Here is a 22,241-nt window from a genome sequence, read left to right on the forward strand (position 1 = left end):
AGTACTCAGAGTTCCACACAATGAGGAATAAGTGCCCCAACTGCAACCAATATTAAACTTGGTGGAAGCTTTGCTAACAGCCTGCTGCTGTACAAGAGTCATCCACACAAGTAATGAAACATAATTGACATTTTATTGTCCTGGAGTATTAGCTATAGGGGTTCACATGTTAACGCAGTACTCTCTTCTGGGCTACCTGTGCCTATCCAGATATATCAACTTCAAACCGCATTTTCTCACACGAGGAGGTGTGGGGCAGATCTCAGCTGGTGCCAGTTTATACAAAGATATGCTATTTAGCTATTGTGTTCTTGAACAAAACTTTGCTACATAGAACATTTTGTATATTCATACTGATGTTCACAAGTTTAGTAAGCTTAATCACACAATTTGCTAGTACTATGTTAGTAGTTCTATAAGCTATGCAATGTTTATATCCTTTGGAGAGGTCATTAACCTCTCAGATTAGGATAAAACACCCTGTGCAGGGTTTAATGGTGTATAAAGCCTTTAGGAACAATTGTTCCACTGAAGAGTGAGTTGTGAAATATCAGCCTTATGCTATACCCAAAGGCTTAGATATTGTGATTAAAAGTAAGTTTTGAATCTTAGATCCCCCACATGCACTATATTGTGTGAACAAACACGGAAAAGACAGACAGAAAGTACGAATTTGGCTTCAGTCAGCCAGAAGACCATTATACCCACTGTTCTGAAAAATATTAAAACTATTACATAAGTTACTGGTGCATGCTGCCAAGTTGAGAAATATTATTTGAACCATTTAGTGCAACTTAATTCACTTGTTATTTAAAAAAAAAAGTTGTTAATGCTCATAGTAAGCCTAATCGTACCATCTTCACATATCCAGAAAAACGTACAAAGTTAGCACTAAGAATAGAGGGTTATAGCTTCTTGTTTTAATAAGAACATGCAGTAAACAGTGATATTATTAGAACTCATTCAAACGTTCACTCAGGTTTTAGACAGTAAAGAGTTACATACAGTGTTACTGAAAGTAGAATTCTAGTGTCTAACCCTGCATGCACTGTTTTCCTAAGAATTAGTTACTACACTAGCATGTCCATCTAGGTAGGACCATCAGGACCACCATTCATCAGGTCCTTTCACTACCTTACAATCACTGTCCCAGTTTTCAAACTGTGGTAACATTAGATTTAGTACTCTACCTAGATGCCAGGCACCTGCAGCACCCACTGAGTGCAACAGGATGGAGGGTGCTAAGCACTTTCAAGGTTTTTAGAACTTTGACCCACACTATTTAGCACTGAAGCAATTAGGCTGGCCACAGGTTTTAACTCTTACCTAAGGCTAAACCAGCTTTGTGTTTGCCAATAGTTTATTTAGGATTTCATCACTTCCATCCCACTCCTTCTCCCAAGCCAGACCCAATGCCTCTGACCTTCTCCCTTGCTGCTATCTTCTTCACAATGAGGAGAAAGGAAGAGGCAACTGAGCCCTGATGCTAGTACTGGCTTTTTATTCTGTGGCAGATACCAGGGCATGTCACCCCAATCAGTCCATCTTTTATAGGCCCTATTAGTTTAGTTTCACACTCATAGGAAGAGATTGGAACTAAAGCTGCTTGACCCTTATTGTGAAACCCAAGGCCATGCAAAATATCCCACTAGTCTCAGGTTCAGACCTGGAAACTAAGCTTGAAGTGTTATCTCTAAACATTTTCAGATCCACGACCTTTTGCAGCCTCTGGAGAAGCACACAGGTTATTTTTCTAAGGAGTCAAAGGGATTTACAACTGTATCTTCCACCAAAAATGGAGCTGAGTTTTGCAATGAAAAATGACAGATAATCACAAGGTATTTCAGGTTGGGATTTGAGATGACCTGAACCCCACAAAATGGGGCTTTTCAAGCAAAGCAGTTAAAAGTTAGTATGTCATCGCTGTGACTGAATTGGAGCTGATCCAGTAAAAGATATTACCTCACCCACCTTCTCTCTCTATTATCCCGAGACCAACACAGCGACAACATTGCAAACATATTTAATTAAAAGACACTATAGAATGATGCAGAGTTGAAAAGAGATTCTTGCAGTGCTCATCCAAGGACAGTTGTGAGAGTCATGGCACAACTTCAAGTTATTCTCCAGCAATCCAGTGCCTAGTTTTGGTGATTCTACATTCCAGTCTAGAGCAGCTCTCCTCCTCGGGTAGCTTTCCCTGTAAGCACTGTCTCACAGGTTTGACTTGTCTTTCCTTTGTTTGTTTACCTTTGAATAGTGAACTGGAAGTTTTTCCAGCTGCTCCAGACATCTTTGCAAGTCTTAGCTTACTCTGGAGTGCTCAGTGTTCTCCTTAACTTAAACTTCTACTTTGTTTCAATGCAGCAGTTACTCATTCCATTGCTGAAACATACTTAATTGGTCATCAAGCAAGTCTGCAAAATGCCTTCGTGTTTTAATGACTCAATCTATTCTTGGACAAATCTTATCCATCTCCCATAAGTCTGGTTTTTACCGGGTGGAAGTTAACAGTGCCCTTTGTTGATTGTTCATGCTCAAGGCCAGCTTCTCTCCTCATTTTAACTGAGCTAAGGATCAGTGTTGCTAAACATTCAGGGTTTGTCTACGCTTACAGTGCTGCAGCAGTGCAGCGACAACACAGTCGTGTTTAGTGTACACCAGTGGTCCTCAACCTATTTGTCATTTGTTGGCCACATATGTGGCCCACAATGTGTTACCTGGGTTGCAGTTTGAGAACCACAGCGCCCACCCCCCAAGACCTCTATGCCCAGCATCAACGGCCCAGAGACCCCTCCACAGAGTGGGGCCCCGGGTGCGGGGCCACTCAAGGGTGTGGATATTCCACACACCCCAAGTGACACAGGCTATGTCTATGCTGCACACCTTTCAGTGACACAGCCATGCAGCTAAAAGGTGCTCAGTGTAGCCATTCTTTGTCAGCAGGAGAGCGCTCTCCTGCTGATAAAATTAATCTATCCCCAACGACAGGCGGTAGGTAGCTTGGTCAGCAGGAGGGCGTCCCTTGCTGACGAAGCATTGTCCACAGTGGTGCTTTTTGTGGGTAAAACTTTTGTCGGTCAAGGGTGTGTTTTCTTCCCCCCCAAACCCTTGAAGAACAAAAGTTTTACCAACAAAAGTACACTGTAGACAAAGCCAGAGTTATACAGACAAGTCTGTAGTGTAGACCAGGGCTCAGGCACTTTCATTTTGGAAAGAGCTGCAGTAATATGAGATCATTTGTCTATTGTCTTTATGTACACGCACCCGTTCACGTCCATTGTAGGAAGTATGAAATGTTTACTTCTACATAGCTAAGCATTGCACTCGGTATTATAAGATCGCCTTACAAGCGTTACATGAAGTCAGCAAACAGTCTACGCAAAGCAGAGCTTTGTTCTTCCATTTCTGCGGAGACAAGATTTTGGTGTTTGTACTGTAATGTTCTTTTCACACTGTTCAGGGCTGAGCTATACCTGTGACCCAAGTCTCTCCATGGGCACATCTTTCAACAGACAGGCCTACATCTGCCCTTCCCTGAGAATAAAGTCCATTATTCAGCTCACTTTTGACTGGACTGCCAGGTTACAGCACCTGATTTTCCCCAATAGGCACCCTATTACTTCACCTACACCTTTCCTCCCTACCACCCCCAAATACCCCATGGACTTGCATGAAACACAGTCGCAAGCCTGAGCACTTATTTAAAACACAGTGTTTAACTTTGACAGCACATCAAGAACTTACATTCACACCAAGCCAGAATGTGTCAAATCCAAGCCACTTCCCAGGGCATCACAGACAGCATGTGTGTTTTAAACAGGAGAACTGAAAATCCCAAACATTTTTACACTCCAAGAATGGAAAACAAAACAAACCACTGAGGTGGAATTTTCACATTTGAACTTATTTGGCTTTTGAGCTAACATCTCTCCACTCCCCTCCCCAACCCGAAGTTTCAGTTCTCAAAGGACAAACCAGGGGGGAAGTTACAGGTGAACAAAATCCTTCGTCGAAATGCTGGGGTGGGAGTACAGGTGAAAGGAATTTGGAGCCAGATGGTGCCAACGGCTGTGTGCCAACAGCAGATTTTACTTTGGAAGAAAGTTTTGCTATTAAACCCTCTCATAGATTAATGATGTGCTGACTGAGAACAATATTAATTCACTAAGCCACTGAAGGAATTTCTCCTCTCAACCAAAAAAGTCTTGTAGGATGGGAAAAGGACTCATTTAAGATACTGAACAATTCCCATGTGCAAGATGGGAAGTAAGAACTCGCCTTAAGGTGTACAGTCAATCATTGTGGGGTTAGCATTCATTGTACCCCAGGACACACGAGAGTGCAAGAATCAGTGGGGCTTTAATTGCATTTCATTATACAGCAGCCACTGTTCACCATCCCTGACCCTCCCCACCACCACCACATTATCCACCGTCAGTGAATACTTAAGAATTATGCAAAAAGAAAGAGGAGTACCTGTGGAACTTGAGACTAACCAATTTATCTGGGCATGCATCTGATGAAGTGGGTTTTAGCCCACAAAAGCTTATGCCCAAATAAACTGGTTAGTCTCTAAGGGGCCACAAGTACTCCTCGTTCTTTTTGCAAATACAGACTAACAAGGCTACCATTAAGAATTATGCTTGCTCTACACCTTTCTTGAAAAGAACCCTGTGTAGTCCACATCAGTTAGTATATAGGAGTGACTTATCTAGTCATCCAGCTGGTTTTCTTTGGTGCAGAAGAAAGTGCATATCCACCCAGACAGCGCAAGCACCTTATGGAATTTTTACCACTTACACAGAATTAATCTTCAAAGTAATTCTGGGGTATGGACTGATAACTCAGGAGCTCAAACGTGCCAATAGCAAATGTGGTATGAACCTACACATGGGGAACACAGAGGGACGCTGCCAGGCCTGGCATTAAACTCCCCCTATCACACCAACTAGTCACCGTAAGACCAGTTGTCTGGATGAAGGGGAAAAAGCTTGGGCTAACTCAGCAGTAGCTATCAAATGGACAAACACCCCCGCGCCCCCCCCGGAACAATCCCACCTCTACAAGAGAAATTAAACTCCTCTCTCCACCTGCCTGTCACCTCCTGCCCAGTTTCAATTTGTGTGGGAGGCAAGGTTTCTCTCAGATCTGCCAGACCCCAGGCATAACATCTCCCTCTCTAGCCCACGGCTATTATCTTACCATGATGTAGCAAATCAAAGTAAGGCACATTCTCTCTCACGGAGCTAGCTGAGTTTGGGGCTACCGGCTGGCATGGCTAACACTTTAGAGGATGCCTCCAACGGGTTTGACTGAGTTTTTTTAAATAAAGATGTGAGCTCACACTAAGCATACAATACATGGATGCTGACCATGTTAAGTCATCCCACTGTCAGCCAAAACTTGGGGCTGTTTCTTTTGAAGTGTTCCTTCTGAAACCAGATGGTTAGAAGAATCTGCCAGTGCTCAGGGGCAAAGGGATCTGAACGTACTGCAATACAGACAGATGGGTTGCACAGCAGGACCTGCTAAGTAACTAAGAACCAGTTTTGAGACATGCCAATATAACAGTGCTTGAGAACAAGGATTCCATGTCTTCCTGATTATGTTTAATCTTGCTTCAAAGAAAACTGCCAACTTTTTTCTTCTGTTTGCACTTTCCAAGTCTGAATCCCAGAGGAAATCTAAGAGAAGCAACTCCTGTATGTTCCCTTCAGCATTTAGAGGCTATGCAATTCAAGCAATGAACATGGCAAATGAAAGCTTAACAGTATGGATGTGGTATTCAGTAAATTTACATTTAAGAAAAGATCCCTCCCCACCTTTAAATACAGCCCATACACATCCAATTTAACTAGATACTGTGCTCCTGAATTCGGGATTGCCCTAAAATATACATAAACAACACCATTAAGGAACCAGTTTGGAAGGAGGTTACATATCCAACTATTTAGTCCACTAAGGAAGGAAAGGAGACTGCCATTTTGTAAACTACAGCTATACTTTCAAAGGGCAATTCCATCTATAGTTATAATACTATTCAACCATTCATGTAAAGGTGGATTTAGTGTAGAGTCTGTATGGAAAGTTAGCAAATAATGCAAAAATGCATGCCCTAATGCAACAGAGGCAACAGAAGAGTTTTAAGGTCAACAATGCAGCTGCACTGATACTTGCCTGTTTCTGTGTTTGCAAGTTCTATCTCACTATTCCTTCTTCAGTAAGCTAGCAGGCTGCTAGAAACCTTAATGTAACTTGGGGCACAGGGTAGAAGATGCAAGACTTTTAAGGAAAGAGGACCCTTTGCTTTCCTCGTCTCAACATTAAATGTAGTCCACTATTTCAAACTCACCTTTTCAAAGTCAACCCTGTTGATGTAGGATGCTTACTGGTAAAATGTGTACAAGAGTATTCACACAAAAACACACACCCCTATGGCACTGAACTGACTTCTTCCCTGCCCTGAAGAGACTGCAATTTTAACAGTCCTGGGGACGAAAGCATAATAAAAGCAGAGCAATTGACCACTGTATCTGGCACACAACTGGTAAGATCTGAGGGCTCTGGGTTTAGACTATAGTGTAGGGTTAATTAAGGAAATGAGTCCAGGCAACAGAGTAAGGGACAACTGCTAGCAAGTGGTGTAAGTTTATCCAGGAGACAAGAGGCTGTATTGCTTGCCATATAACTGCGGAGATGCCAGACACCTACAGTATGTCTACCCCGCTGATGGGAGCGTGCCTCCCAACCCAGGTAGACACATGCCTAAACTACCATGCTAGAAATAGCAGTGTGGATGTTACAGTATAGGTTAGCCAGCCAAATGACAGGGGGAAGGGTTTGGCAGACATGTACTTGGGCAGCTAGCCTGTGCAGCAACATACACACTGCTATCTTTAGCATGCTAGCTCACACCAAGCTACTGTGTCTGTCTACCACCCCGGCTGGGGGAACACGCTCTCAACGGCTGTACAGACACATCCCTAGGGTCAGCTGAAGACTGAGGAACGTTCTCTTGATGCATAGCATTTACAGCTGAAGGAGGTGCCTCTATAAATAGGCAGAGTCCAATTTCTTAAAATGGAAACAAGAGTACAGTTCCTGCATCACTAGTGCAAGGTTGAAAGTACTTTCAATCACCCCAAGCCAGGCAATACTGTCCAAGCAGGAAATGAAAAATTTTACAGGACAAGTCAAGGGACACTTCAGCTAAAGCAGAAGTAGGAGAACCAGAATGAAGAGAACCTGGGATTTCATAGAGCTATGATTTCATTACTCATCTAGTTTAAAGAAAGGCAGACCAAGCTTAGCAGACCAGAGAGACATCTGCAGATCATTAAGTTTCAATTGCCAGAGTAGCAAGTACTTTCAAAGCAGCTCTCCGTTTCTCTCGTCTATTTTGGCAGGTAGATGGACATTAATCCCTGTTCTCAGACACTGCCTGCCAGAGACACATTGAGATTTACATGTATCCACAAAGGGCTGTTCCTTCACAGACGTAACTTCAAGTGCTATATTTTGCCATGTGTGTCTATGCCTTTTAGTGAGGTGCTCCAAACTGTCCGTCAGCAGCTCTCTGAAGAGAATAACCTTGCTGTTGTACACGAGACCATCAGGTCACTTGAAAAAATCCAGACACTCCCCGACATAGTTTGTGATTCATTGGGTCCCTTTAATAGCACCCCACCAACAAAACAAACAAAAAACCTAACTGTAACTGCAAGAAAAGATTACAGCTATAAGTATGTGCACCGGCACTTGTCCAGTGGCCAAATCCCACTTATTCACATAAGTAGCCACAGAAGTCAGTATGACTGAGTCAACAGCCAGAATTGAGCCTTATAATTCTATTAATTCAGATGACCAACCTGTTGGGTAAGCTCAGTGACAAGTGTCACTTGAAGCCAAAGCATTAGTATGAATAACTAATGTTTACAGCTAAGATGCTAACTATTCATACTACTGTTTCCAATGGCAACCTATTTAGTCCTCTTAATATACTGTTACCTGAATTTTATATTTGTACCTGGACTAATCTCCTCCAGGCAGGGCCTGTACCTTTGTCATCCTGATAAGGCACCACAAGCCTGTGGGGATGTATACAGCAAAATCCATTGCTGGATTGAGTTTATGTACTTGCTGCCTCTCTGTTAAGCCCGGGTCCTAAAAGTCTAAGGGATAGGAATCATTTCCCCCTTCACAGAATACTTTTAGACTCAGGAAGAAGAGTGTATTTTGAAGAATACAAAGTAAAAGCAATTTTACTTTGATGGCAAAAAAGGCATAATATGGCCTGATTTTACCTAGTTCAGAATATTTGACTTTTAAAAGCCAATGACAAATCTACAATGGTATAAGAATCCCCGTGCAAAGTGCACTTTTAATTAGGCACGTTGACATGCACTGCCAATAGTAGTTATATTTGTCAACACTTTGAAGAGTGATACAGAAGGGAAAGTTTAAAGTACAGGTGTGATCTGACTAGGCAACTATGGAGAAATGGCACTTACTCAGATCTGATCCCTTTCCAGCCTGCTTACATGGGCAACAGATTGTACGCCAAAGCACTGTCAAGCCAGTACAGTGATGAACTTTCCAATCCCTTCCCTCCACTGGCCTTCCCTCAGCACTGGACCAGGATTAGGGTTGCGATGCCGGGGTGGAAGGAGCATACATATAATTGTGGGTTGCAAAAAAAAAAAAAAATGCAGTTGGAGCGTCACCTTAGTAAAAAGTTTGGGAAACACTGATCTAATGATCTGAGCACAGAACCGGGATCCAGGAATAGCACAGTTCTTTCTAGGCCTCGCTCTGATACGAACCATCTGCCTGGCCTTGGGCAAACAGAACCATCTGCCTGCCTTTATGTATCTGTAAAATGGAGAATACTTTACTCTGAAAGGACTGTAAGGATAAAGACTTTAAAGAACACTTCATTGTCTAAGTGCTGGAAAAAGCACCCTGTAGTAATTGGATTAAAGGATTTAAAAAAAAAAAAAAAAAAAAGACAGCTGCTTACAAAGCTACTGAATCTTATACAACTCTTTTCTTACCATTTTAATGAAGCCCCTGAGTTGGAGTGTTGCAGATCTAATTTATCCTTATTTATAGAACCTACTATGGCAGTTTCTCCATAGCACCAAAGTCTCAATACTCCTGTGAGGTGGGGAAGCGCTATAATTAAAGAAACTGAGGCATGATTAAGCAGTTGGCCCAAGATCAGACAGAAAACAGAACCCTGGGCTCCTATGTCTTGTTCCATAATCAGAAGGCAATCTTTCTTCCCTTGTGCAGAGAACTGGATTTAACTTCATATAACTGGTTTTAAGATCTGCAGCTAAAGACTGTGCATACAGTACCTAGACTCTCTTGGTGCAGTCTAGATATTGATTTTTACTTTTTCCCCCACCATATTCCTTTAATCTTTGCAAGTACATCAATCTGCATCATCCACCACTCCAAAAACAGCATAGCTTGCAAAGCCCTCAACAAAAATAGAGAAGTGATGCATATCTTGCGTGGTCCAGATCTTGCAAATGTCAAGTTCTGCACTGAATTTTACAAAGCAAAACTGTAGCTTTGTATAAAACACAACAAAGCCACACAAAACTTGGACCACCACAATGCTCAATACAATTCAGACTATTCAAACAATCTTATTGTCTGGGACAACCTAGGTTTATAAACTAGTGAAAAGCAATGGTTATCCAGACAGACTTTAACCTTAGCTAACCTTGAGGTGCAGTGACCTACTGTCACACCCATCTTGAGGCTGAAAACAACAACAAAAACTTGCTGCCTCATTCTTCTGCCATTCAGTGCTGTTTACAAGAAATGGAAGACCCATACCTCTAGCCTGAGGTGCCAGGGAAGGCATTTATCATTGCCACTTGGGCCGCACCCTCATGCACTCCTCCCAAAATGCTGTCTGTGCTTCCCTACAAGATTCAGTATGGGATGCACCTGTTACTCTTGAAATACCAAATAAAATAAGGAGAGACAGGAGGCTACTTTTCAGCCTCTTGTGTTTTAATGGCAGATCAGCAGCTGACCATTGAGGGACAGACATAATCACAAGTTAGTTTTAGAAAAACCTTATACTGGATCCAAAAAAAAAAAAAAAATCTAGTCAGACATCCAAATCTGATACGTGGAAAGGATTGGTTATGTGAACTTGGAAAAAATATTTTTCAGTCCTGGTCCAGCTGAGACTTGATAATCTATAGTATCATCATTAACCTTCTCTTTTACCAGGCCCTTAGTAGAATAACTGATGCTTCTTCCCAGACACAGCAGAAGATCAAAAGTGATGGGGCATTTAACACAGGCAAAATTTATGAATAGAGTGATGGTGTTGCAAATAAAGAATGTATCTGCTCCCTTCCCCTCTATCAGCCATTTAGTAGTCTGATTTGAAGTAACATGAGGGTGGCCGTATTTAACTGGACCTGAAGGGAACAGGGGCTGAGTGAGCTAGAGACCCCCTCTTCCCTCCCAGCATGCTTGGGCCCTCCCCAGCTCATTCCACCATGTTTCTGTGATGCCTGTTATATCAATATCTTCATTTAATACCTGGTACTCAAGTTCACTCATCTTAGTATTTAGACTTCTAGTATCGGAATAGAAGCATACAAGTGGAGCCCTGCATATCCACGGATCGGATGCAGATACAAATTTTGAAACTGTGCAGGGCTCTAAATATAGGGTCTCAAAGGCAGGGCAGTAGCTGTCTGTAGCTCATAGCCTAGGAGGCTACTTCGCTGCCTTCGAGATCCTATATTCCTTCTCCCCCCATATACAGAGAAAGGGGAGGTGAGAGGAGCATGAGGGATTTTGCTGCCTGTCTTGATCTATCACCATGGTTTAGGCAGCCAAATAATTTGGGAAACCTCTCCAGACTTCAATGCCATACCAGCTGAGTTGGAGAAGGAGGCAGCTGCTTCTGCAAAGCAAGTCAGGAAGCCATACTCAGAAGCGGTCAAAGGATGGGCGACACAGAAGACATTTCCTCTACCTCCATTTCTGGAGAAACAGAAGAGCGAGTGGAGAAAATGGAAGGGAAGAAGACAGAGTGGGAAGAAGCTGGAGGGAAATGTGTAACCTAAGGAAGAATATTTAGTGAGGATCAGGAATGTGGGTGAAGATTTGGCTTGCTGTTGATGGACACAGTAGAGTAGAAACTTATGACTGACTTACTAAATGTGATGGTTGCAGATCAATGGCATCTGCAACCAACGTTTTTAACATGGAAGAGGCCTTGAGGAGTTCTGCAGGTAATTAATGGAGAAAGCAAGGGACACTATTCCCTGTATAACCTGCAGTTAATTTCTCGGTTGCTATTACTCACCATGCCCATTGCAGTAGTAGATCCACTTCTCTCTGTTCTGGGTTGGAGTAACGGATTTTTTCAGAGCAGCCTTTTCCACAATGGCACTGGGATCTTGCCGAGGACCCTTCTTCAGAGTTCGTGAGCTTTTCCGAACACTACACACAACTATAACCACGAGAACTAGCAGCAGAAACAGGACGATCATCCACGGTAAGTGTTCATTGATATCAAAATGCTTGTGGGCGTTCTGGCGTGGCAGTCCTCTCTTGGGGGGCACGAAGGGGATGCTCGATTTTTCACCGCTCGTCATCTCCAATGCTGGCTGCAGTTTCAGAACTGACTGGCTGTGTTTGTGGTAATAATTTTGCTGGTGATTGGTAGCCCTGGAGTTTGAGATGGTCACGTTGACACCATCCGTCTCATTATCTGAGGTTTCATTGTAAATGTCTGCTGGGTCGACTGTGCCGTTGTACACATTTGGTCTATGAGAGGCAGCAAAGCTGGAAACTGAAGTGTTGACACCTGTGAACAAGAGAGAAATTGAGGACGGGGGGGAGTTGGTTTATTTTTTTAAATCTTAAGCCACACAAAGACCCCACATTTGGAATAGTCATAGCATGCTTCCTGTTAAGTTCCAAACACACAGACTTTGATGGGCTTCTACTTGTCTAGGACATCGAGGTTCAGTTTTAACTACATAAGAAATAAGAACACCACAAAGTTTGTGTCTTACACACCAGTCTGCTCACCTTATCTCTAATTACTTTGGCTTACTTGTTAGACACTGGATTTGTGGCAACTCCTCATTAAAGACTGCTGGGTGATTAGAGGGATGTTGTCAATTTATATTCAGCCTTAATTTTAGACTTTTTAAAAAAGGAAACCACGCAGCTTTTACAGAGCTTAAGGTCAACAGGAAAGCTTCTAACCCACAAACACATTCTCCCATAACGTTTGTAACTCAAATATTGCAGTAGTTAAAATTAAATTGAAACCGACTGAACAGATTTTGGTAAGAGAAATGCAGAACATAAAACAACGTAAGTAGCTGCAAGAAAATTATCCATTTCAGGAGCCTAGTTGTTCTTAGGAGAGGCTTGAGGTTCCTTGTCCACAAAGTAGGACTTTTAAATTGAAGGCGTTCCTTTAAGGTGTATTTTCTTTACCCATCTCGGAGTTATTTTTATTTCATGAATACATTTATGCATTAGTGACAGCCCTCAAGTTTTAGTCAATCTTATGAATTAAAAGCCTTGTAAAAGAAGAGCAAAGAATAGCATAGCAGGGACTGTAGCCTAGTCGAGTACTCACAAGGCTAGTATTCCTGAGACTGTTTCTATTCCCAGTCCTACCAGTGACTGGCTGTAACTTTTTGTAGCCATTTAACCTCTGCCTCAGTTTGGCTGTAAACTGCATATGAATCTTGTCCACATTTGAGAGCTACAAATTAAAACCTTAGTAACTATTAAGGATTCAAGCGGAGAGAAAATTTAAACATAATGGAGGAGGTTTGAGGGTGACTAGAAATTTGGGATGCCTCAATATGAGAATGCCCAATTTCAGACCTGTTAATGAGGCCTAGTTTTCAGGCAACACTGAGCATCTACCCTCTAAATATCAGATCCCTTTAAGGCACCCCAAACTGAGCACTCCAACCACTGACACCTTCTGAAATCACTTCTGAAAAGTCTCAGCTAAATGCACTACGAGTTTAGGTTTTTTGTATATTGCTCAGCTTTACTCTGCTAAGTTATTGAGGAATTATTTTGTATATAGTCAAAATGAAAACTATTTGACAGAGACTGGGAACATTTTGTATTTTTGATCATGTTAAAGCAAATAGAGTTAGATATAAAATGTACATTTTCCCCACCAGCAATGGCTTGTGGAAACCTTAAATATAAAAAAAATAAGATTTAACATAAGGAGGTTTCACTCCAGACTTAATAGAAATGCCCAAACAGCTCATCTTAAGGTAGGTCACCATGGTACATATAAAAATACTACTGGAAAGGAAATTGTAACTACCTAGAAACCGTTTCAAGCTTCCATCTCTCCTGCAGAAACCACTGTTGGAACAAGGTCCTCCCTGTTCTAGTATGTTGGCTTAGCTCAGATGGGAGTGAACTACTTTTTAAGTGTGTTCCCAAACTGCGTTACAGCCTTAGAGAGCAGCAGCGCCGTTTGAGCCCATCAATGGTGCAAGAGCAAGTGCCCTTTTAACAGCATCAAGGAGCCTAGAGTTCTGCAACTTGGTCCCAACTGAATAGCTGGATTCTTGCTTCACTGCAGCAACATAGCTGTAATTTAAAATTCTAAAACCTGTTATCTTTTTAGTGGGAAAAATCTACCTTCAGGAAGATAAGTGGTAGACGGAACTTCATAGTTTACATCATCCTCTTCTGGGCTCAGTGAAGACATAACTGTGTTAGGAAGAGATGATGAGAACCCACAGATGTGATCGCTTTCCTTAGTTCCTGTCTTTATTACCACCATATTCTTCCCCAAGCAGTTAGTGTATGTTTTGCATCTCATCACACTGGAAGGCACATCAGAAAAGGTACCCCGAGGACATGGTTTACATCTAACATCTTCAGTCTCCGTTCCTTTCTTTCGCACACCCCAGCCAACAGGGCAGACTGAATAAAGGACGCAGGTATCATTAAACTGAAAGGTTCCAGATGGGCAAGTGCACTCGCGGTCAGTCAAGGCAGTGCAGTGCGTTTTCTCAACCATTGGCAGTTCGCAAGGTTTTTGACAGACATGGCATCTCTCTATACCATTCTCATGCTTAGTAAAGGTCCCATCTGCACAAGGGCTACACTCTCTTAAGGTTGTCTTTGTACAGTGCTTAGACACATAGGTTCCTGCTGGACATTTGTCACAGACCAGCTCTTTGTTAGTGGCACGGTCTAGGTGGTGATATTTGCCAGAGGAGAGGCTTATGGCATTCTGTTCAGAAGTCAGCTTGGACTGAGCACTAGTGGTGCCAAGAAACACAAGTACCTGAAAGAGAGAAATATGCAAGGTATCAATAAATAAAAAGTAACAGCGAGCCCTATATCAGATCTATCCCTTCACCAATCAGTATTTGGTTAACATTGGAGAGTCATCCAAGGTAACTTCCTGCTTCTTGTACAGTACTGAGAACAGCCCAGATGTCACCAACAACATGACTGGAGAGGTGGGGGGCCAGGATAAAGTTCTAGGATTCGGGGGAGAAGTGGCCAGTGTGGCTAGGGATTTAGCAGAAGGGGATGCAGAGGAGAGAATGGATTTTGGAGATGTATAGGATTTAGCCGGTGTCTGGATACAACAAGGAATGGACTATACCGTCATTTTGATGCTTATAGCACCTTACGTTTAGTCTGTCTGAACAGCACAGTGTAAGCACTACTTCCTGTCCTTGAAGGGATTACAACCTAATTAAGGCTAGATGGCCTGCAACTTGTTTTTAAACACCCTCAATTTCAAAAATATGCACGTAAGACTCAGGACAGGGGAATCCACAGTCGTTTTACATTTTAAGGTAAGAGTTTCAACTAAGGCTTGGTCTACACTTCCGTTAGGTCGCAGACACAGCTAGCTCGACAGAAAAGAGATTCCATCAACACAGCAAAATTGGGGTGGGGGTGTCGTTCCTACACTGACAGGAAAATTCTTCTGTCAGCATGCACTGTGTCTACGCTCTACAGGATGATGTTGACATAGCTCTGCTGACATAGACATGCAGGTGTAGGCTGTGAAGTATAGCTATAACTTTAGTTTCAAACAACCTGAACGCCTCTCTACTTGGGGACCATAGCAGACGCTGAGGAAATTGTGTTACGATATAGGTGGGCCGCAAACATAGGGATGGAGATGTTTACAAACTGATCAGCAGTTGGGCGAGAGATGTACATTCATTCATATGCAAGACAGGCAGAACTCCACACTAAAGTGTTTTATAACTGGATGTTATTAGGTTTTTCACTCTATAGAATAAGACTCATGCTAGATAAGGTTTTGTTTACATATGCCATCATATTAGTGTTTTAGCCCCATAATCTACTATGTTAGAGGCATTTCATTAAGATATTGACTTTCAGACTGTCTCAAATGCACTGTTAAGATGAAATTTTTATCTGTTTTGGGTTTTTGTTTGGTTTTTTGGAGGAGGAATGTTGTGTCTTATTTCGTTATTCACATCCTATGTCTCGTGGTAATCCAGTTCTACTGTATATGGGACATAGGTTCAATTCCTCATCCCAGTTCTTTTGGCTGACATCCAAGTTTTTAAAGCACTGACCTGCCATGCAGCAAACTAGGATTTGATTCTGGCTAAACTGGGATTGTGAATCATTCTTCAATAGCTATTTCACGTTGTGTCCAGGATTTCCTCCTCTACCCACCCCTATTTCGCTACCCCAGCTTTCACTCTTCAAGTGCAGGCGAGTGTACCAAGTCTCCTATAGATTTCACATAAAAGGTTCCAATGGAATAAAAAAATCCGATTAGAACTGAAAGAATGTCAGTGGGCTCCACCTAAACCAAAGTGGATCCAGACTGCTGGCACTTAACATTAAAAAGGTTGCAGAGCAGTTTTTAAACTAAGAGATGGGGGAAAGCAGATTGCTGCAGAGGCGCACGTGGATCGGACACAGACTTCTCTTAGAGGAGAGTCAATTGATAGAGATTCTCTAGGTTTTAGTCAGGAGGAAGGGATGAAAGAGGACAAAGTATGGGGCACATCAGACGAGAAAACATTCACAAACAATGTGACATCAGAAAAGGGCAGACAAAAACAGTGACAAGTTTTTAAACTGCTTGTACACAAATGCTAGAAGTCTAAATAATAAGATGGGTGAACTAGAGTGCCTTGTGTTAAAGGAGGATATTGATATAATAGGCATCACAGAAACCTGGTGGAGTGAGGACAATCAATGGGACACAATCATTCTGGGGTACAAAATATATCGGAAGGACATAACAGGTCGTGCGGGGGGAAGAGAGTGGCACTATATGTGAAAGAAAACGTAGAATAAAATGAAATAAAAATCTTAAAATGAATCCACATGTTCCATAGAATCTCTATGGATAGTAATTCTATGCTCTAATAAGAACAACACAGTAGGGATCTATTATTCACCACCTCACCAGGACAGTGATAGTGATGATTAAATGCTAAGGAAGATTAGAGAGGCTATCAAAAGAAAAAGAAAAGGAGTACTTGTGGCACCTTGGAGACTAACAAATTTATTTGAGCATAAGTTATTGTGAGCTACAGCTCACTTCATCGGATGCATTCTGATGCAAAGACATGATCGGTGTAGAGAAAGTGAATAAGGAAAAATTATTTACTTGTTCCCATAATATAAGAACTAGGGGCCACCAAATGAAATTAACAGGTAGCAGTTTAAGCCAAATGAAAGGAAGTTCTTCACTCAGCACACAGTCAACCTGTGGAACTCCTTGCTTGAGGAGGTAAGGCTAGGCTAGGACTATAACAAAGTTTAAAAGAGAACTGAATAAATTCATGGAGGTTAAATCCATTAATGGCTATTAGCCAGGATGGGTAAGGAATGGTGTCCCTAGCCTCTGTTTGTCAGAGGGTGGAGATGGATGGCAGGAGAGAGATCACTAGATCATTACCTGTTAGGTTCACTCCCTCTGGGGCACCTGGCACCGGCCACTGACAGTAGACAGGATACTGGGCTGGACAGACCTTTGGTCTGACCCAGTACGGCCGTTCTTATGGGGAAGGCTGTTGCAACACCACAGCCCATCATGCAACATGTGCAGAGTTCTAGAGGACAACTTTCAAATAGTTACAAAATGGAGAAGTTTGATAAATAAACCTAAGTCAAAATTACTTTAGAATAGTGGTTTTCAACCTTTTTCAAATTGCTGACCCCTAAAAAATTTCAAATGGAGGTGTGGACCTCTTTGGAAATCTTTGCAATAGTTTGCAGACCTCCATGGGTCAACAGACCACAGTTTGAAAGTCACTGTTTTATGGTAACAACCACCTTTTGTGGACCTTTAGACATAGTCTGCAGACCTCCAGGGGTTTGTGGACCACAGATTGAAAACCCCCTCCAGGGGTCTGCATCAGAAATCAACTTTGGGAGTTCAGTTATTACACTAGTGAAGATTTAATTAAATACTGAAAGGACTACTGGGATCAAGACCAATAAAACCTATGTATTTTAATCTAACAGCTGGGGAAATGCATCACTTTGCTGTACTATATTGTTACTTGCTCTGCTACCTATTCCAGGATATCAGCCAATGAGAATACTTAAAAACCCAACAAACATGACTCTGCAAAAAGGATACCAATGGAACAGCAAATTACACTGCATCGTTTTTGGTGCAGTCTCCAACTTCCTGGAAACGTATGCTCAGTCTAGCACATTTACATTTCCCCAGCTCAATAATTTATGGCCAAGGATTTGTACAAAACACATAATATTTTATAAAAGGAGCAATTACTTGTGTTCAGAAGTTGACAAGGATGCTTCAGCTGACATGCCAATTATTGTACATCAAATAATGGTTCTGACAGTAAATAAAGCGTTGCATAAAAGGTTTCTCCCACTCCCCAGTACAGAAATAAAAAAAGTCTCTTGCTACAGATAGGGAAACTCCATACTTGGGCCAACCTAGCTACGTAGCTCAGGAGTGTGAAAAACCTCACACCCCAAAAGATGTACTTAAGCCGACCTAAGCCCTGGTATAAATACCACTAGGTCAACAGAAGAATTCCTCTGTTGATCTAACTATTACCTCTTGAGGGGGTGAATTAACGAGCAAGACGGAAAAAACCCTCCCTTGCTGTACAAGCGTCTACGCTGGAGCACTACACTGGCACGGTTTCAGGCAAGCCCTAAGGGTATGTCTACACTACGGAGACTATAAATGCAGCCTACAAAGGGTTTTATCTGTTGGCGAAGGAACACCTCCTCCGCACAGCTCAACTGGTCCAACCAATATTGATCTGCCTTTGGTTTGCTGCCCCTCTGGCTCCAGCAGGAGGAAAAAGGGTTGCTTAGCTCTTTCAGATTATGTATTTACTAATAGGGTTTGAAACCTAGCTCATCCAGGGAAGAGTTTGGGGGCAGGCAAGTGATGCCAGGGAGCCAGACTTCTTCCCTGGAGAGAGAGAGAAGCAGAGGGGCTGCAGTTTTGCCAGGAGGGAGAGGGGCTGAAGATTTCAGAGTGCTGCAAGACATGCTGTTACTTTAAGAGAGGGACCAGAGAGCATAGGTCCCAGCTGCAGGTGGTGTCAAGGGATTTCTACATCTCACACAACTTTGCTGTGCAGGAGGAGAGGGCAGAATGGGGGTGGGGGGCGCGGAAGGAAAGGTGGCACATGGAGAGGCTCAGTGGATTTCTTGGAGGTGGTGAAGATACATAGCTGTCAACTAAAATGATAGGGGTTTTGAGGGCATGACGGAGGTAAAACATACAAGTCCTTTACACCCTGAATAGTAGGAACAGAGATGACAGAAATGTTTCAAAATACTGGTTTATAAATGGTCTTGAAAGATAACACTCAACAAAAGAGTGATAGATAGAAGAGACTGAATACAGGGGTTTTAAAGGGATAAAAACCTAGTTAAGAGTTTCTCAGACTCTCTCAACCCAGAGCCATGTTAGCAATTCGCCAGGACTCCAGGGAACCAATTCTCATTGAACTGTAGCAGAATACATGTGCATTCCACTGATCACATGAGGGGGAACCAGTGGATTGCAGAAGGCTGCTCAGATCAAGGTAGAACATGGAATTCTGTGCTTTATAGTTTACTTGGACTGCACATCCACACCTGTATTAGAACATGAGGCAGCTGCAGGCCACTGCTGGCCCACACCTCTGATTTCATGAGCATACAAATAAATGACCTAGTTAAAATGTATTTCACGTAACCCCTCACAATTAACTACAGAGCTACATACAGGGGGACATGTTCTGTTTTCTAACCCATTTGGATCACTAAATTTCTACCATTTTCTCCTAACTGTGGTAATTTTCTATAAAGGACTCAGATAATTTAACTCCAGTAGGAGTTACACTGGGGCAGCAACAGGGCAGAATTGGCTCAGAGCCATTTTGTGACTGCTTGTGGTTTTAACTATACAGGATTTCATCACATCAGCAGACAGTGAGAGCCCACCTGATCCCATTAACACCCAACCGCATCATAGGTGTGGGGCAAGCAAACCACCACAGGTTAAAATCAGCAGGACCAATAACCTTTGTGTGACCCTTAAAGGCACATTACAATCCAATTGCAATGCCTCTCAGTCAGGACAATTCACATGTGTGTGGGCATCAAAGAGATGTTAAAAGAGCTAGACCTAAGAGATCAAGGAAGGGGCTGTGCATAGGTTTGTGTCTGTCTTCAAGGAAAGACTGCTGAATTGGAATTAATTTGCAAACTGGATACAATTAACTTAGGCTTGAATAGAGACTGGGAGTGGATGGGTCATTACACAAAGTAAAACTATTTCCCCTTGTCAACTGCTGGAAATGGCCCACCTTGATTATCACTACAAAAGGTTTTCTCCCCCCTCCCCGCCCTCCTGCTGGTAATAGCTCACCTTAAGCGATCACTCTTATTATAGTGTGTATGGTAACACCCGTTGTTTCATGTTCTTCATATAAATCTCCCCACTGTATTTTCCACTGAATGCATCTGATGAAGTGAGTTGTAGCTCACGAAAGCTTATGCTCAAATAAATTGGTTAGTCTCTAAGGTGCCACAAGTCCTTTTCTTTTTGCGAATACAGACTAACACAGCTGCTACTCTGAAACCTGTCTATATCCTGTAGCTCTATTAATCTTAAAATCAAAGATGTATATATACTGCATGAATCTAATGAATATTACCTATATTGTCTTCAGCTTTTCTATCCCTGTTATGAATGGTTTCAGAGGAACAGCCGTGTTAGTCTGTATTCGCAAAAAGAAAAGGAGTACTTGTGGCACCTTAGAGACTAACCAATTTATTTGAGCATAAGCTTTCGTGAGCTACAGCTCACTTCATCAGATGTTTCAGTGGAAAATACAGTGGGGAGATTTATATGAAGAACATGAAACAACGGGTGATGAAGTGAGCTGTAGCTCACGAAAGCTCATGCTCAAATAAATTGGTTAGTCTCTAAGGTGCCACAAGTACTCCTTTTCTGTTATGAATGATCAGCAACTGCCTTTTGCAATCAGTGCAGCTGGATTATCTTTGTATGCACAGGAAATAGAATGTTAACTTCAAAGGGTGGGTCCTTGCGGACTCAACAATGAGGAATCTGGACACATGCCGTGCTCAAAACAGTATAAAAGAAAAACCTTGGGCTTGATCTTGCCATCTCTGGTCTGCTGAACTTTAACAGGGAAAGTTTGAGCCCTTGGATGGAGAGCTCCAAGTAATTACTTGGACGCTCTGAAAGATCCATGGAAAATTCGACATCTAAGTTGCCATTTGGACTCAGACTCTAACCTTTTGGATGAACCAGAGAGACTTATTACAAACTGGAAGATTTAACATCACTGTTATTATCCTGATCTACAAATTCTGAAATCAACTGTAATGTATAGGATTCATTTTAACCTCTTAACTGTTTTCCTGTTAAAGGTCTGGCTACCTGCATGGTTTTTGGATAAGATCTGAAGTATATTTTGATCTGGGAAGTGTGTCTGGTTCTTTGGAGCTGGAAGAACCAAATATATGTGATTCTTGGTTTTAATAATCATTATCACAGAAGTCTGGTTTGTCTGGGCAGTACATAAGAGGCTAGAGGGCCTGAAGAGGGGCTGTCTGTAGCTTCATAATAACTAGTACAGTGTTTTTGAAGCACACATTTGTTATTGGCTTGGTGAAATCTTACGATAGAATGTACCACAAGTTTGGGGGTACATGCTCTACATTTTGGCAGTCTGACATGAGATTGGCTCTCTTAGCTGTGTTCCATACCAGGCAGCATGACAGAACATCTCCAATCTCCCCCCGTTTAATTGCCACCACAAAGAATGGGGGGTGGGGGAAGATCGCAAATGGCAGGTTTGCAGAACTGACCCTAAAGATTGTAAGTATCCATGTCAGGAGGGATGCTAAAAGCACAATCATGTTCCAAGCAGATGTGTTTAAAAAGGAAAAAAAATTAAATAAAATAAAAAAATCAAATGCTTCCTATAGTTTTTACCCCAGTGTTAGAGGCACTTTAGGTTTACCAGATTTTCAGCTCAGTCTCAGGACAGCAGGTTTATAAAATCTCTAACACTAATATTTGTATTGCTTTAGTTAAGGCTACAATTCCCGTTTTAAGGAGGGACCCTGTCAATGTTTATCTGAAGATGCTGTGCCTCCTACAGGAATATTAACAAGTCTCTTTGGTTTTACTTTGTGCATTTGACAGCGCTTTTGCATATAGTCAGTTTCACACTCTCCGTGCTGTACAGTGAGCTTCTCCCTTGTTGGAAGTACCTTAGAAACAGGGGAGATGAAAAAACCCCTAGAAGTTTTTTGGGGGTTTTTAGAAGTAGGTTCTCAAGACCAAGTTCAGCAGGAGAGATCAGAAATTGGATTTTTAAAAGTCAATTTCCAGAAACTTTGAATTATCGTAGAATCAGAGTTAGAAGGGATCACAAGGTCCTCTAGTCTAACAGTGTCCCTTTAATATACTGTAACCAATCACCATTTGCTGACAGATTAAAAAAGGGACAAGAGTTTGAGTCAACTTGAATTGAATCTCTTTCGTTGTTGTCAGACTGCACAGATGCCAAATACAAATTTTGGTCATCAGCAATGAATAAGCTCAAGTTGATTCAATTTTTTTAATCTGCAGTGCTTAAAGTGGGGAGCTGAGCCCAACCTGGCTCCTGCTACACAGGGTCACAGCACCACTGAGATTTGGCCCAGCCGTTCCACCC

General features: G+C 42.2%; 1 protein-coding gene across 1 annotated transcript in view; it reads right to left on the reverse strand.

The window, feature by feature from the left end:
* TNFRSF21 (TNF receptor superfamily member 21) overlaps positions 1 to 22,241 on the reverse strand; it is a 68,928-nt gene that overhangs the window by 35,479 nt on the left and 11,208 nt on the right. Inside the window, exons 2-3 of the mRNA XM_048845675.2 lie at positions 13,684 to 14,338; positions 11,351 to 11,854 (exon numbers count right to left, since the gene is read on the reverse strand). Of these exons, the coding sequence (XP_048701632.1) occupies positions 11,351 to 11,854; positions 13,684 to 14,338 (1,159 nt within the window). The remainder of the gene's footprint in view (positions 1 to 11,350; positions 11,855 to 13,683; positions 14,339 to 22,241) is intronic.

This window comes from Caretta caretta, chromosome 3, assembly GCF_965140235.1.
Source record: "Caretta caretta isolate rCarCar2 chromosome 3, rCarCar1.hap1, whole genome shotgun sequence".
In the NCBI taxonomy this organism is placed as follows: Eukaryota; Metazoa; Chordata; order Testudines; family Cheloniidae; genus Caretta; species Caretta caretta.